Below are 17,192 nucleotides of genomic sequence, written 5' to 3'. Positions count from 1 at the left end.
CAAGGGAAAAACCCTACCACGCATTTTAAGTTTGAATATAAAATTTAAAAATGAAAAAATATGTAATTTTAAATTGTTCACCTAAATATGATAGAATTTAAATAGCATTGTCACTTGGTCAAATGGTTTGCTTAAAATTACGTTTAACATAATTATAAAAAGGGAGAAAAAAGGAACTAGGTATTTATTTATTCATCTATAAAAAACGTAACGTGGTTTTTATCATTTGGAAACGAAACAAATACACATCCAGAGTACAAAAGCTTCCCTTAATTTAATTTTTTATTTGGAAAATTAATTGTGTTTATATGTTTTAATCTAGTGTGTGTAAAAACAATTGAATACTTGACATTTCTTTTTTGAATTTGAAGTAGATTTTGTACACAAGATGGACACCATTGCGTAAGTTTTAGAAATTTTTAAATAATTACAATATAATTTTATCACTCTTACAGGGTGGATTTAAACGAACTTTTGTTTGTTCCGTTAAAGACTGCATTCGTTCATGTCGTATTTTCTTTTACATCTAACGTGGTGTTTTCTAGTCTTGCTCAAGGAGGTAAGTTTGGTATTACAGAAAATTAATAACAAATTTCACGAGTTCAATTTCCTTATACATAATTGTTTTATTTTTCTTTTAGCTGTTCCTTCTGCTTTTATTAGCTATGCTATTTATTTCGGTGTTTGTCGCACATATCTGATTGCGTCAATAGAGATGTTCTTTTTTACCTTAATTACAATCATACTTTTCACGGCATTTTTTTGTTTTGCTATGATTTTAAAACAATTATTTGCTTGGGGGTGCCAAAACACGATAAAAATGTGTACATTATTTTATGTGATTTGCTGGTAACAAGATAAATCCTTGATTGTAACTACTTATTACATTTAAGCTTTTAAGTTTCAGAATGTACAATAACGTAAGAACCGAGGATGTAGAAAAATTCATTATAACTTTAGTAGTCATGAGTACAAAATTGCTTTGTGCGACCGAATATCTGGAGAAAACTTTGCGTTATAAGACACTAAAATTATTTACTGTGATGGCGTACTTAGCACACCCGTCCTGGGTTTCGTTTAAGGATTTTTTACGTGTTCCTGTACAAGAAGACAACCAGCACGTTTGTAAAAACTGCAGATTTGCTTTCGTAATTTCAATGAATTTTTTAGAATGCTGAATGGTGGTATAGAGTGGTTTCAGCGGGTCCTAAATCTGCCATCTACAAAGTTGTATCGCATACTCTAGTCGAATACAATACATTTCTAGATGTCTGGTTGTGAGTAATCATTTGATTTTGCTTTAAATTCAAATTGAAACAAATTCGTTCTAGAAAACCAACAATTTTTCCGATGGTGCTGTCGTTTCAGTACATAAGTAGATACTATTTTTGGGCACAGATCGCTGAACTTGAATTACTGGCGCTAGGTGTTAAAGATTTTAGCGTGTTTAATTTGATGTTCGCAGAATTGTCACTGTTGCCTAAAGATTTTATTCTCAACCTTAACAAACCCTTGACTGAATTTTTGCACAAGAGTGAGTCCGTAATTCATTTTGTCATTTTCATTATAAACAAACAAAATTTATTTTCAGAATTCATAGTCCAGTATAAATACTGGAATGGAGTGACAGGTATTATACACGGCGCGGTGATTTTTTCATTAATGATTTCATATAACTTAAAATATTCAATGTTAATTTTTTTGTTTGTTGGTAGTATGTGGGTCCAAGAACGAGCACTCTTCCTGTTCGAGCGTACACACAAAATATGCGTCTATTCTTGCCCCACACCATATTGTTTTCATTTTTTTCCTTACACAAGCAAAAGGTTCGTTTTTATCAAATCTATTTTAATCGTACATAATCACTTTCGCATGTCACTTCTGGTTGTTAACCCTGACACTTTTTTCTTATTTTCCTCTGCAGATTGTGTCTCTTTCTTAATAATGATCGACTTAGCAATTATTTTGTATTGTTTTACAGTAATTATTGTGCAGAGGATATTTTTTAGTAGATAAGAAACTGATCAACAATATTGGAGTAATTATTTTATAGTTTTGATAAAGAGACACTTCTCGAAGTGCACAGCACTGTGCAAAAACGCACAAGTTCTAACAATGTAATTTTCGCATTTCACAAATGTTTATTCATTCAGAAATTTTGTTCGACACAATAATATAAAAATCTAAGACAATTTATATATAAATTTTTACGACGTACTTTCATTTTCCATAAAAAGAATAAAATTATTTGGCAACAAATAATTTTGTTTTTTTTGTTACTTTGAAGGACAAAAAACTAACTTTAGTTTGAATTTATTATTGTTGATTGAAAGATGTGATTTTGATAACAAAAATAAACAATGCAGAAAAGAAATGATTTGTTTAATTCTTCTAATTTCTAAAATTTTAAAATTACATATTTGTCCAAAATGCACAGGTAGCTGCAAAGTGATCATAATTTGGTGTTTTTTTTTTAAGTTTTATTATATTGTGTAAATAAATAATTTCGCCTAATATGTACTACAATTTTTTGTGCCGCTCCTCGAATGTAGTTACCTACGCTATTTTAATTATTCTGTCTCCACATATTTTAAAAATATGAATGAAAATATTTCATATTACATATTTGAACGAAAAGAAAGTATTAAAATCAATTACATAATACAAAAATTGATTCTCGTATGACACCCAACGAATAAAAATACAGCGTCGATTTTTTTTTTGTTCTTACTAAAAGAATAAAATCATTAAATTACTACTATAATAAACTTGATTTGGATAGAACTTCAACCAAAAAAATTCAAAGAAAATCGAATTAAATGAAAATGTATCTTTTTATTACCACTATCAATAAACTACCACTACTAATCAAATTAAAGATTTTCAACGATTAGATCGGTATATTGTGCAATTAAAATTTCAATCTCAACTTTGTATCATTTGAAAAAACAAGTGGTATCAGCTTTTTGTCGAATTTCTATTAAAATCAGCTCGTGTTGCCAAAGAATCGAGAATATTTGGAAATCTGACACTTCTCTTGTTTCTCAAAAAAAAACTGATAACTTATCTGGCACCGAGCTTACAATAAAAACTCCAACACGAGTTTTTGCCACACTAAAAATAAATTGCTCAGACTGAATAGTAGAATTAATTATTCGAATGTGACGAGCACCGCTTGAATTCTGACACTCAAAATGAATTGTACTGAAAACATAATCACCTGTTTTGTGTAAATTGTTAATTTATCATTTGTAAAATTTACTTGTGTTTGCTTCACAGAACGCAACTGATCGATTGTTTGATTCCTCTACTTTGGTCAGCATTCAATTGTATTGCCTGTGCATACGTAACAAACGTACTTTTCTGCAAATTTGCATTCTTCAGTAAGTACATATTACGCAGTTACATTTTCATGAATCGCGACTTTTAGGTGACCCTGAACGGTTCAATGTATGCGCCGGTTTCTTCGGAATTTGTCTTTTGATCTTCGTAGAGCCTAAATATGTGTTTCGTTTTACATTCTTGACGATATGTTTCTTCACATTATTTTTATTTATAGCAATAAAATCGAAACAGTGGTTTGGTTTAGGCTACCAAAACGTATTAAAAATCTTGATACTACTGCATGCAGTTTACTGGTAACTTGCTTAGTTACCACCATTTATCCTGTAATTATTTCTGATACAGTTTTGAGGCATATCGAGAACTCGAAGAGATCGACGAAATTATCGTCACTTTCATAGTCTTGAGCTTGAAACTGTTGTGCGCAACTGAGAACTTAGAAAAAAGTGAAGATTCCAACAAATTGCAGATTTGTAACACGATTGCATATTTAGCCTATCCGCCATGGTTGTCGTTCAAAGATTTCTTATCCCTGCGTACCGTCTCACATGGAGTACGTTAAACAAAATTTTAACACCTTCGTCACCCACTTTTGATTTTTTTCAGTCTCACGGATGGTTCACTATTTTGCACGACATGGCACCGATCGCTGTGTTTTTCAAAATCTTATCATACTACACAATCGGCAACTCGGTCAAAAGGTTGAGTACCCCATCAAAAAGTTCATCGTGACGTACTATTATTTTTCAGGAAATTGATAATCTTTCAACTACTCCGAGCTTTTCAGTACAGATGCAGATACTACTTTCGTGCTCAGATCGGTGCGATTGAATTAGCTGCAGTCGGACTACTACAACCAAACTGGAAGTACTATCCCTTGTTCAACTTTCACTTTGTAGAATTCTCAGTTACAGCGAGGGAAGCTATGGCAAATCTGAACCTGCCCTTGTCGCTCTACATCAATGAAAGTAAGTTTGCTTGGTGCAACTTTTTCCAAAATTCCGATCGCATTCTTTCAGGATTTGGGGGCAGTCTAAAAAGAAACATTTTGGGTTGGTTGCACGTAATACCCATCACTTTGGTACTTTATTTGTACAGTCCCTGGTACGCACTCATCGCTTTGTACTTTCTGGCAAGCACGATGCTTCAGAGGGCAGCAATTACGTCACTGGAGGAATATTTTCAAGTTTGCTTTCACACAAGTCTTCCACCAGAGTGTTGTCACAGGAATCGTCCCGTCGATGGAGAATTGTTCTTTGTGAAATGTTGGCTTGTATTTTACAACCATCTCCGGATAGGCCTCTTGTTTATAAGATCTGAAACACCAGCAATTTTTGCGTTTGTGATCTCTGCTATAATTGTTACATCAATGATTGATGTAATAATCATAGCATATTGTTTGCTGAAAATGATACGACAGACTCGACTCTGATAAGTTTTAACGTGTGGTACTGTAATTTTTTTTATTTTCTTATAACACAAATTTTGAACGAAATTAATAAATAATCGATGCATTCTTATTAATTAATATTTATTTAGAAATATTTAAAAGACAAAAGGCACACACAGAAAGTTGATTACACTTGTTACATAGTTGTTCATTTTTTTTTTTTTGTAACCTATGTTTGAGTATAATACTTTGCTGGTAAAAATGGGCTTGAACACCATCTTGTGGTAAGTAACACAACACTCGAAATATTAAATCAAAATTATTTAACAATTCGTACGTTTTATCTGGTTCTTGTTATAAAATTGTGATTCAGATTTTTGATAGGTAAGAGTGGAGCCCACAGACTTATTTTTTATGAACAACCGTATAGTTGGTCTCGTAAATAATACGCAGTTGTAAAATTAACAAATAAAGTGTTGACAAAAGTGCCTGAACAAGACTTTAATGCCCGGTTTCTGGAACGGCCGGTTAAATCAAGCGTTGCTATAAAAACGCTAGAAAGTCACCGATCACATTACATGTTTTTTTATGGGAGAGTTAACTAACTGGCCCAATAAAATTGTTTCCAGAAACTGGGCCTTAGTATTATTTTTATTTAGACACGTATAATGTGACTGAACAAAACAGAATTTTGCAGCCAAAGTAAGGTGTTCCTACGGTTATTACTACAATCCCTAGTTTTCCCTACGTGAAAATAAACAGTAAAATTATTGAGCCTTAAGTAATATTTCATTTTGTGTATACATTTGCAATTATTTACCAAATACCAATATACAAATTCAGGCACTAGCTTAGATCACAAATGACCCAACAAGGAATATTAACTATATTTACAGAATATATCTTTTTGTGAGGAGCTTGGTAATGATATAATACAAGTGTAACAGAATAGCATCCTTTTGCGATATTTTAATAACTCTAAGAAATTGGTAAATTATTAACTGATGTGTCTGAAAAGTAAACTAATAATCCTGTAAGAGCAGATCCATTGATTCTGGTGGTCAAATCGACACCTAAAAGACAGCGAGATGATTAGTTTATCTTTGTGTAACCTTTAGCAATGTAGGAAAATTGGCACAATTGATATCATCAGTTTCGGGTAATTCGCCAACTTCTTTGTTGTCGAATAAATAATACAAGTGTAAATACTTGGAAATAATAAAAATGACCAGTTCAGATGGCCAAAGAGAAAAAAATTACAATTCTAGCAGATTGGACTAAAGAATGGTAACTAAACAAGAACGCTCTGTGTTCCAGATTTGCAGATATCAATCTTGTCTCACAGAAATCGGTACAGCCTTATCCGCAGACACACATGATATGGAAGCTCGACGATTTGAATTCCAGGACATGACGCAATCAGAACTCTGGAAAAGGAGAAGGGGGTGAATGTTGTGCGATCCGAACCGGCCACCACTTCCACTAACCACTTACATTGGTGCGAGATATTTTCCGATTACGTTCCGACTCGTTGTCGGACTTTCTTCGCTTCTTCTTGGCGGTGATGGACTCCTGGCCGCTGTCGCCGTCCTCCGAGTCGGTAGTATCGGAGTCCGAACTGGAACTGGAGGAGGAATTGCTCGAGCTGTCGGAGGCCATCCCCGATGGCTGCTCTATGTTTATCCTGTCGGCCAGCTTGGCCAGGTCCTGCTCTTGCTTCCGCAGAGCCCTGAGCCACTTCCTCGACAGCATCGGTCGGCCTCGCGCCGTTTTGTGCCACACGACTGGGAAATTCGTCCGGCTGCAGAAGTTTTGTGTGACGGCGATCGTCGTGTCCAGGTTCAGGACGACGTGCCACCACCCTCCGGGAATGAAGACGGTCTCGCCCGGCTTTTGCAGGATCTCGATGGGTTGGCAGTCGCTCGGCCACGATGGCTCTTTTGTTTTCGGGTAAATAAAGTTAAACCAAGTTATTGCCTCGTCCCTTTGCTCGCCGCCCATAGATCCCGTTACTTTTAGCAGCTCCTTGGGTGTGTGTGTTGGGAATAAACACCATCTGCCATCAAAAAGTAAATAGATGACGCGCGTCTATTTACTTTGCCGATCCATACGCTCTACCGGAAGGTTAAATGCTCGTGCCAACTGTTTTGTACAGTTTCTCTAAGCACACCGACCCAACCTTCTCGTAGATACATTCTACTATTTTAAAACTTACGGGGGTAATAGACAACAGCATATCAATACTAACAGTAATGCTAATTACATCATTTTAAATTAACTTGCACATGCGCGCTACATTACCACAAACTTAAAAAAATACGATCAATTTTAAAGATGCATCAGCCATTCCATTTTTTTGAAAACATAACTCCAAATAAATTCAACGTTTCACGTAACAAATACAATTACAGGTACTAAAATAATATACAAAAATAAATATTTTTTCTGGAGAAATTTTGTAAGATTTGTTTTTATCTTGTGGTCAGATTGTGTAACTTAAATATAGGTTTTATAATACATTACAGCTTACAACTACGTCCCCCAAAGTCTTATTAACAAATGAATTGACCAGAAATTAATTATCTTGCAATCCTGATATGTTAAAATTTTGTATAAAATTGATTCAGTCAAGAATTGTTTTGTTTGTTATTTTTTTACATATTTGTGAGGAATGGCTGAGGTAACGTTCAGTAAAATTTGAGGCAATGGCAAAATGAGTGAGTAACCTTTTATGGCCTTGAATAAGGGCGTTCCACGCACTAGTTCCCAGGGGGTCAATGTGGATACCAGTTCCAGACCGTGCTGGTCCCATGACAAACCATCGATACGGGGGCCTGCGAATTTCACCTGCATATTTAAATAAATCGTCTCTGAAGTAGTAGGGCACTTCATAGTCTTCTAATAATTTTTTTCGGCGACGGTGCTGCAAACGCTACATGTTAATGGTTGTGAGTGATCAGAGTGTCCCTGTACCTCTCCGAAATTGCTATCAAAAATATACAAAGGGCTATCATCTTTAGAATTGAGCATATAATGTACATAGTACTTCATCTTCATCTTAACACTATAGCCTTCATTGTCTTCACCACATTTAAATTTTTGGTTTCGGTATTTTTTAACCAATTTTTCTAATGTCCACTTTTCGTTGGCCTTCCAGCCTACCTGAGTTCCAGTAATGACGGCTGGTTTGTAGGGAAGCTCGTAGTTTGATATAAATTCTCTCTGTGAACACTGTGATTCTTCAATTCGTTCACAGTTATCAGTGAATTCCCAAAATTTTTCAAAACCGTTTACGTAGTTGCATTGGGTCCAGGATTCTTTCGTGCTTAATTCTGGACGAAAAAATAATTTATATCGTGAAAAAAACCGTTTTCCCGGAATTACATGTCAAATTAGGTTAAGGATAAAGGAATGTACCTGGTCTGGCTTTTTTCTTTGCTTCTTTTATTCGTTTGCGTGCTCTGTGCGAAAAATTAACATCATCCATTCCTTGGAACTAAAGCAATTTTAAAAATGTTTATTGAAAATAAACTAAGAAAAATATTTTAAAACGTTAAAAACTGAACCAGCAACAGTCAAAACTCCACCTAGGGTGGCACTCCTGACTGTCATTTATCAACCAATTTCCCTACTATCGTGTCAGTTGGTGCGATCAATTTAGACCGCCATTTTCAAACCTTCATCGGTTATCTTTTTGCACTGAAATTTTCATCCTTGCTTTATCTCTTTTTGTAATGTGTTAAGTTTAATTGCAAAACATGTAATAAAACAAAAAGTAAAATAAAAAGAAAGTCAAACGAAAAATAATGCTTTCTTCTTTTCCAGATTTTAATTGTTTTTATCAAGGGACATTAAAATTTGAGGATGAAAATTTCTTCAAATGTAGATTTCTTACAACATTATTAATTTCTTAGTTTGTTCGGTAAACATTGTTTACTCAGAAAGCTTCAAATTAATCATGAATTAAGATGTTTTACCAAAGTTTTTTTCGAATACAAATACCTAGGCTATGATTAACACACATTACGTATGTCTCTGGTTATCTTGGCGATTATTATAATCTTAAATATTGCATACCTACATAAGTACATACTAAGGTCAATTAGGAAACAATCTTGATATAAAATGGACATGCTATTTAAATGTTTCATTAAACGGAAATGATAAAAAAAACATATTTTTGTTTCTTATACCTTTTCCGTGACAGCATAATTACCAAAAAACAGTAGGTATTAAAAATGTATTCAGTGCACTCAAGATTACTTTTACTTATTTGATATTAAAAAAACGTGTACTTAAGACAAAAAATTAATTTTCTTTAGAAGTTAACCAAATTAAGTATGTATTACCTTAGGTACATTGATAAAACAAAACCTCCGTTAACAGAGAATTTTTTTGCTCTTTTTTTACACATTATTACGCCACATATTTTAAGGCTTTATTGTTTTTTTTTATGTGAAATGATGAAAAAATTATTACGTTATTAAAAAAAATTACTTACTCATTCGGAATATAAAAAAAAATCATTGTAAAAAAAAAGATTATCATGTTTTTTGTAATACATCTTTTTCATGGACTGGTGTGAAAAAATATCTACATAAACATTCTTTTTGGTTGTTTTTTATGTTTCGATGGCGGAAATTGTGCACGATCACAAAAGAACTCGTTTTTAGGAATGAATAATGTAATACTTATGAGAAAAATTCTTTCTTGCGTTTTATTACGAACATTTGCCAAGTAATTTAATAATAAAATACAATATTCTGCGATTCATTATTTGATACATTTATGATATTGTCATTGTAAAGATAATATCGTATTTTTTCCGATGGCCATAAAATGGCAGATATGGATTTAGGGTAATCCAAACAAAAAAAATACTTATTATAACGATTTATTCAACATAAAGTTGGGTTACATTCTGTACTTACCTAAAATACATCAATAAAATTGATATAAAATAAAGGTAAGTCCTAAGGGCTAATAATTTCACAGATTTGAGTAACAGCGGATCATTTACATTTTATTTGAGTTATGAACGCTAGATTTTTAAATGTACAACATTAAAATGAAAGATTTACAGCATTGCAAAACGAACATTCGAGTTTGAAAACAATTAAACAGATAATCAAAATTTTTACAGTAAAAATACTTTATACATCAGCTCTTTCATCCATTTCAGAAATACAACTGCAATGATATTCATTTTACATTTATAACTAACTAACTTATCTAATTAATCACACCTTTAATTTTAGGCTTAATTAACTCACATTTTTCAGTATGCGTCCTTTTCACTGAATAACCTGGAATATTTACAAACAAAACACTGCAAGTTCAACAGTAAGTAGTGTAGTCTCACTTCACACATGAAGTAAATTCATTTATTAAAAATTACATTTATATTATGTATGTATGCAAGATGAAATAGGACATCTCCTGAAGTTACGTGTATGTGACCGTTACATATGACGAGGAAGAACAAAAATATTTTCAAACCGAAAGCAACCAACAACCAGACATCATAATTTCCTAATTCAATCAGAATTCTTCGTAGCATGCAACAAACGTATTACCACAGTTGCTCAATAAATTCGTCTTGAGGGACATCCAATTCAATTTGACACATGTACACAAATAAAAACTAGGTCGTCCGTAGCAGCAAACTCGACAAGTAGAGTTCACAGTTGGTAAACGATAAAATTTGATATACAATATTATGTATGTATTTTTTTTTTTGATTTTTTGTCTCACGAGGTGGGTTTACATCAAGGGAGATACATTCATCATGATTTGAACGAGTAACTGTGATAATTGCGAGCAGTTTTAGTTTGAAATGCGAGTGTCAGTGGTCGGGGGATGAACGGGGAGAAACCTACATTTATAGTCGTAAAATAAAATAGTATTGACCACCCTAACACATAAGAAATGTCATAATGAGTATGCGCCTAAAATGTAAATTCTTTTTTGCTATCGTACACTTCTCGTCTGTCTTGTTTTATTTGATGTTTGTTATATAAAATCTAATAAAATAAACAACAGAAGGATTGGGAAACAATAATCGTAAGCGCGGTGTGGCCGCCGTGCCGGCTCCATTCGGACGTTGGTTGCTTATGTGGCCAAGAGCTCTGCCAAAACCGCCAAAGTGAGGGCCACAGCGATGGCGAACCTCGGCGGAGTGCAAGCTGCGAGTCCCAGACCCACGGAGAGATGCGACCAAGCGGGAATTGGTGATGCCGAATTCTTTCCTCGTTGCATGGCGGCCGGGTGTTCCCCTGGAAGGGCGGATTCGATTACGAGCGAACAAACCCGATCACAACTCACCGTTGAGAACGTGGAGGAGGACGCTGGCCGAGTCCAGATTGGAGGGGCTGCAGGTGTAGTTTCCTGAATCTTCCGTCCGGGCGTGGAAAATGATGAGTGTGCTCACTGTGGTGTCGGTTCCCACACGATCTGTGCGTATATCAATTGCGCTGCGGTCATATTTCAAAACGCGTTCTCCGTCGTGATACCAGAAGATGTACGCGGGCTCCTCCAACGACTGGGTGATCACGCATTTCAAGCTGACGGTGCTGCCGGTCTTCACGTAGATGTCGGACTCGCCGGAGATTTCAATCTTCGGGACTGAAAATACAACGTTTTTAATTCGATTGAGATTGCGACAACTCCTCTTTTTCGGAGGGATTTGTGCGGTGCTTAACAATGGGACCCGCACCGTCCCGTCTTATTGAATTAGAACCACCCTATCTTTGCCTCCGGGAGGCGAGGGGGATTATTGTTGTGCCACTATTAATTAAATACGATTACCTCGGGCCCCGTATACACGGACTATTTCAATACGTCCCACTCCCATTCCGTAAACTCCCTTTTAATGCGAATTTTCCGGACCAATAAAACAAATCCCGTTTTAAGTATTCATTTCATTTTAATAATATCAATGGCATAGATTATCTCCTTTTACCATTCCCAACAATTTCGTATCGATCCCGGAGTTATGAAAGCGTCATTATTTCACTTCCAAGTCAAATTTCGGGACGGGCGTTGCAATTCGACAAAACTTCGCCGCTCCCTGTTTCGAGATATTTTAAGCAGATTGTTCCCCGAAAAATTCCCCCTTTCAACTCCGAATTAAATCTATTACAATCCGGATAAGCGGCCGGCGAGTAAAACAGAATTTTTGAGACAATCGTCGATCATTGTCTGAATCATTTTTTTAAATTCTAAGCAACACTTCTCGATGCGGCTCAGCTTAAGCCTAGTCGGGAAAACCTACCGACGACGTTCAGGGTGATGAAGTGGCTCATCTTCGGCTCGGTACTGACTTGGCATTCGTACTGTCCGGCGTCTCTAGGTTGGACGTACTTCACTTGCAGTGTCCAGGTGTCGGTGGCCTCCACCAGGAAAGCTTGAAAGCGCTCGTCCGCGATGAAAGTATACCTATCTACTGTCAGAATATGAGCATCCCTTCTTCTGATCCATGACACGGATTTGTTGCCCAACTGTTTTACTTTGCAGGGGAGGTATGCGTGCGTTCCCAACTGTGTCGTTATGTTGGTGGTCGTTGTGGGATCAAAGTATGGCCCGGTGTATAATCCTGTGAATCTTTTAACTGCATGGGCCGCCTCTCCCCCGGAAAACACTGAAAAAACAAAACATAACTTTAGAAACTAATACCATCGGGTTGAATCGCCCCCGCAGGACTCGTCCAAATCTCACCCCACACCCCACCTATTAATCGTTTTTTCATTTTGATGTTAGACTACGTCCACTGATAGAATGCATTTTTTTAAATATCCTTAGATAACAAAATCCCCAAACCATAACATTAAAATATTAAGAAAGTATCATAGATTGTGTTGGTAATATTTTGAAGCATTCGCGCCACTGATTCTCATTGGTTGTTACGAAGCCCACGCGAAAAATAAATTATATGACATATCAAATTTGAAATTGTCAGTTCTGTCAAAGTGGTTTAAGCATTTAGATTTGCGATTTTTCGTCTTTAGAGCTTTGTTTTGCGATTCTCTGGTTTTAAAAGTTATTAGTTTTGATCGTGTTGCTGTTTTGATCTGTTCCGTTGCGATTTTTTAAATTTGTGAAGTGAGTACGTGTCTCAAGAATCTAATTACAAACATCGAAAATGATACAGAGGTAATTTTTGTTCATCATGCATTAAATAGGAGAACATATTAAATAATCCCTTGCTTGTATTTAGCCATTTCCGAAAAAAGCTGGATATTTTAATTTCAGTAGCCAGCTTTTTCGGAAATTCGAAAATGTATTGTGGGTTGCATTTTTTATTCCGTCGGAAACATTATTACTCGTGAAATACCCTGTATTAATAAAACCTAATATATTACTCCTACTGTACTGAAGTTTTCTTTCGTCTTTCGTCTTTCGTAAGTGCAAACATGCAGAATAATAATAAAACATCACGTGTAAACCTGCTCTTTCCATTTTTTTAAATTTCGCGCCGGATCTATTTGTTGTAGCGTAGAGTGAACATTTTTAGTAACATTTATGTCAAGCAATCTATGAGTGGACAGAGTTTACTAAAATACACAAATAACTTCACGACACGTTCTCGTTTTTCTCCAAACACAATCGATTCAATTTTTACAAATACTTTCCAATTTAACAGTATTTCTTTTGCGAACGTTTCCAGATCTGTCGAGGTTTCGCTGCGCCATTTCCTAATGTTCCGACCCTGCGCCAGACCCAGATCAAACAAATTAGGACTCTAGTACCAACGAAATAGGTATCAATCGAATTTTTTTTAATGTTTGCCCTTCGACAAAATTTTGTTTATTTCAGTTAATTACAATTTTTTTCGAGTCAGGTATATTTTTACAGTTCGGCTTGATGTTATTTTGCGATGAATATGGAAACACAGAAACGTTGCTCTATCGATTATTTAAATTCCCTTTGTTTAATCGTCAAGGTTCCAGGTCGAGGGAAGTCGTTTCTATCGACGATTTCTCAAAATTTCCCGTAATCGCGTTTTTATCGGACGAAAGAAATAAAGAGTTGAAGAGATCATTGGCCGGTGGGGTGGTGAGGGGGAATTCGAGTTTATTCGAGTAGAGTGATTTGCAACTAAAGCCGCCCTCATTATTGGGGATATCATTAGCGAGATGGAGATGGAAATGTGGAGCATCATCAGATTTTCTTCGGAGCAGAAATCGATGGTCAGTCGATCTGGAAGGAGTTAGGAGCACACGTGGTTCAGACATCTTATAGAATTAATTTCCTTTCATATTTTAAACAGGCGTAGGTACAAAACTCCTAAACTTTTATACATTTTACAGTCGACTGCTCGGCCTCAAACTTCCATACGATTTACGAACTTTTTAAGATGAGGCAATCTGTTAACAAAATTAAAAATTAGGGCCGACTTCGGAAGTTCACACCCATTCAGAAAATTTGTTCGAGTGATTCCGCCCATCGATCGAATGAATATTGATAAATCACGTGGTGTTGTCGAATGTTGAAGCTTTGTCGGAACTAATGGTCTATAAAATTCCGACCGATTCGCTAGTTTATTTTTTACTGAAAATACTCCCTCCGTTAATTTGTCCGGACTTATAGGAATTTCCCCATAGTTTGCAACATTAATAAGATCTTATACGCAACTACATTACACAGCTTACGAGTTCCTTATTGTCGTTTTCAACAAATTTATGTTACCGGCACAGTTATGTACATTGCATTCGACCACATTATCAGCGAACTTTGCTAATTACACACCTACGTCTATTCTAATACTCCCCAAACGACTGTTCTCCACACGTCCACACTTAAAAATACCAACTCTTAATTACTACGGTCCCCCATTTCTTCTTAAATAACAAAGACACCATTAACGGCGCTTCTACAAAAAGCACTTGCTCTAATTGATGCTCTTAAAACAATTTCTTTTTCCTTAAATGCGATCGTAAAATTTGATATTCACTTATTTAGAAAACAAGTTTCGAAGGGCTCGGGTCGCGAGATTAAAACAATAACTTAAAAAGGGGGGGCGTTATTGGTAATCTTAATATATTCCGCACTACGGGGATGTAAAAGTTTATTTTTTGTAAAAGTGAGCGTTGTAGTTGTAAGTTTGGGCGCCCACCCTTCTGTATCGTGAATTATTCCAAGCTTTCAGGAACATAAGGCGTAGGGAAGTGTTTTGCTACAGTCGTTTATGTGATATAATTCCGGTGCCGAGATTTCACAGTTATTTATGTGCAATAGAAGGCTGATTATACTTTACACACTCCGTTCATGAGTGAATTTCTTTTACTCAATTACGCCAGTCTGCACTGGCGCCACTTTTTACTGGAAAGGTCGCGCGCTACAAGAATCGTTTTTCGCTTATTTTTAATTCGCCGCAAAGGAGCTTACTGCAAAATTAAAATGCAAACGCTAAACACCCACGAGTCTGCTCTGTCGTTTGAAGTTCGCTCCAATAAGCCAGTTCATGCTGGTCTTTCACGTCGGTCTGCGGATTGTTCTGCAGTAATTAGATTATTGTTTAATATGAATAGCTAACATAACATGTTTGTACTAACCACATGCAACATCAACCAGATACAATTAAACTGTAAGCTAAGCATTTCATTTCAACAAAGATATTTGTTCTATACACTAACACGATCTGATATCAATCAAAATTACTCCATACAACTGTCAAAGACCGTTCAACAGTTTAGCTGACGTTTTCTCTGGTCGCACACAATTCTACCACTCCAATTGTCATGTTTTTCTTGCAACTTATCGTCATCATCGATTTGTGTTACTGATTTAAAAAAAAAGATTGTGTGCTTAAAACCGCACGACAGAAGTGAAATCTTACACTCTGGCAAAATTTGTGAGGTTAGGTTTGGATGTTTAAGTTTTATTTTCTTGACGATGATATTGAACACAACAGAAGTTTTCATAGCAATACCAATACCCTGTATTATGATAATTTCTCCATTTTCCTCTTCACATTTTGCTACACAAATTTTTCCAATAGATGAATTATTGTTGAAGCCATATAATTGAGAATTACGTATTAAATCCTACATTCATCTGTAAACTTACAATATTTGTCGTGTCTTTATCGTTTATATTATATAAAACTATACAGGGTATTTCACGAGTGATAATGAGCCTGACAGAATAATAAATTCAACCCAAAAAAAGCCGGACATTTTAATGACAGTAGCCACCTTTTTTCGGAAATATAGTGTGGGTTACATTTTAAATTACGTCAGGCTCATTATCACTCGTGAAATATCCTGTATACAGGGTTATTCATGAGAGGGGTACTTCTGAATTTTTATTTTGCCGCAACCAACAATACCAATGGCAGTAACTACTAAATCAAATGTGTTATTTCTTTTAAATTAGAAATCAAAGTAAGTTGGATAGATTTGTGAGAAATGTCAGTTTGACAGATAACCTGTATTTAATCAGAATTCAACAAATAAATTAACAAATTAATTTAGTGTAAAAGGTGTTCGAAGTGTCTACCATCGACTTCTAAACATCCGCAGCGGCGACAGAATTCTTTCCACACTCTCCATAAATGAGGAGCATGTCAGTCTTTTCGTCGTTATTGTAAAAACACATTTTTCTAATTGACAAAGATTTTTTGCTTTAACGTCAAGAGACAGAACTAAGAGCCATCGTGGATTCAGTTATAATTATTTTCGAAATTTTAAATCAAGATATTGTTGCAATGTGTATAATGGGTTGCTGTAAAAAGAAATTCAGAAATACCCCTCTCGCGAATAACCCTGTGTAACGGGTGACTATTAAAATTTTCACTTGGAGTTGGCTTTGAACGAGTTTTTATTTTTTTCTGTTACTTTAGACACACGCAAGAACAAACGACAAATGTCAGTCAGTACAATTGAAACATAACCAAATTAAGAGAAAAAACATTTATTGAAATGTCAAACTTGTCAGTGTCTAAAGTGCTACGGAAAACAAAGAATGATCCATAGCCAACCCTAAGTGAAAATTTTAATAATCACCCATTATATACAGTTACTCCTGCAGCTCTGCACTGAGGTCAGTCAGGTCACAATAAAAATTTAAAATTGACAAGTGACGCACAGTTGATTGTTTTTCGCTCGCTCCGCTAAAAAACTCGACTCCCTTGATTTTAGCTTGCCGTGTCATGCTGCGAACGATTTTACCGTGTCGCATGAAACTAATTCACTGCCCGGGAATAAAATGTATCTGGCGCGCCTAAAGAAGTTTTCACTTGAAAAATCTACACAAAGCGACCGAATTTCAATCGCCCTCCTAATTGTATACAAGTTATTGGACACGGGATTTATGAATTGGGAACGTTCAGTTTTGCGAGGGTGAGATGTCAAGACGAGCTTTAATAAGTCATCTGATTGGTTTCATCGAATTGCATTAGGATTCTCGCCGCCTCCCAAATGATCCAATAGAAAATTAATACAAATCCTCGTGTACACCA

The 17,192-nt window shown here is 35.5% G+C and overlaps 3 protein-coding genes across 8 annotated transcripts in view; 1 reads left to right on the top strand and 2 right to left on the bottom strand.

Moving 5' to 3' along the window:
* Positions 1–29: 29 nt before the first annotated feature.
* LOC138139596 (uncharacterized) lies at positions 30–4,862 on the top strand. 2 transcript variants are annotated; one of them, XM_069059911.1, is made up of 13 exons: positions 30–402; positions 456–559; positions 642–849; positions 902–1,121; positions 1,171–1,277; positions 1,332–1,534; positions 1,592–1,826; positions 3,280–3,383; positions 3,431–3,638; positions 3,688–3,895; positions 3,949–4,043; positions 4,093–4,310; positions 4,362–4,862. In XM_069059911.1, the coding sequence occupies exons 1-13, from the start codon at positions 389–391 to the stop codon at positions 4,772–4,774; spliced, it is 2,337 nt and encodes a 778-aa protein (XP_068916012.1). In that variant the 5' UTR covers positions 30–388; the 3' UTR covers positions 4,775–4,862. The 2 variants fall into 2 exon arrangements, with proteins under 2 accessions (XP_068916012.1, XP_068916013.1); XM_069059912.1 differs by lacking the exons at positions 30–402; positions 456–559; positions 642–849; ... (2 more) ...; positions 1,332–1,534; positions 1,592–1,826 and adding an exon at positions 3,059–3,229.
* JMJD6 (Bifunctional arginine demethylase and lysyl-hydroxylase PSR) lies at positions 4,857–8,343 on the bottom strand. Of its 3 annotated transcripts, none has more exons than XM_069059917.1 (5): positions 8,150–8,343; positions 7,706–8,064; positions 7,459–7,664; positions 6,220–6,788; positions 4,857–6,159 (listed from the first exon to the last, which is right to left on the bottom strand). In XM_069059917.1, exons 1-5 carry the CDS (start codon positions 8,217–8,219, stop codon positions 6,152–6,154), a joined length of 1,212 nt encoding a protein of 403 aa, XP_068916018.1. In that variant the 5' UTR covers positions 8,220–8,343; the 3' UTR covers positions 4,857–6,151. The 3 variants fall into 3 exon arrangements, with proteins under 3 accessions (XP_068916018.1, XP_068916015.1, XP_068916016.1); XM_069059914.1 differs by having other exon boundaries at positions 6,227–6,788; XM_069059915.1 differs by having other exon boundaries at positions 6,227–6,788; positions 7,459–7,655.
* Positions 8,344–9,610: 1,267 nt separating this feature from the next.
* Positions 9,611–17,192, bottom strand: part of LOC138140083 (protein CEPU-1-like) — a 281,937-nt gene continuing 274,355 nt past the window's right edge. For all 3 annotated transcript variants that reach the window (XM_069060788.1, XM_069060789.1, XM_069060790.1), the window contains 3 exons: positions 12,006–12,371; positions 11,057–11,356; positions 9,611–11,007 (listed from right to left, as the gene is read on the bottom strand). In XM_069060788.1, coding sequence (XP_068916889.1) covers positions 10,844–11,007; positions 11,057–11,356; positions 12,006–12,371 — 830 coding nt within the window. In that variant the 3' untranslated portion in view covers positions 9,611–10,843. The remainder of the gene's footprint in view (positions 11,008–11,056; positions 11,357–12,005; positions 12,372–17,192) is intronic.

Source organism: Tenebrio molitor, chromosome X (genome assembly GCF_963966145.1).
Source record: "Tenebrio molitor chromosome X, icTenMoli1.1, whole genome shotgun sequence".
In the NCBI taxonomy this organism is placed as follows: domain Eukaryota; kingdom Metazoa; phylum Arthropoda; class Insecta; order Coleoptera; family Tenebrionidae; genus Tenebrio; species Tenebrio molitor.
Note: the sequence above shows the minus strand (reverse complement) of the source record. Positions and strands in the feature narration are given on the sequence as shown.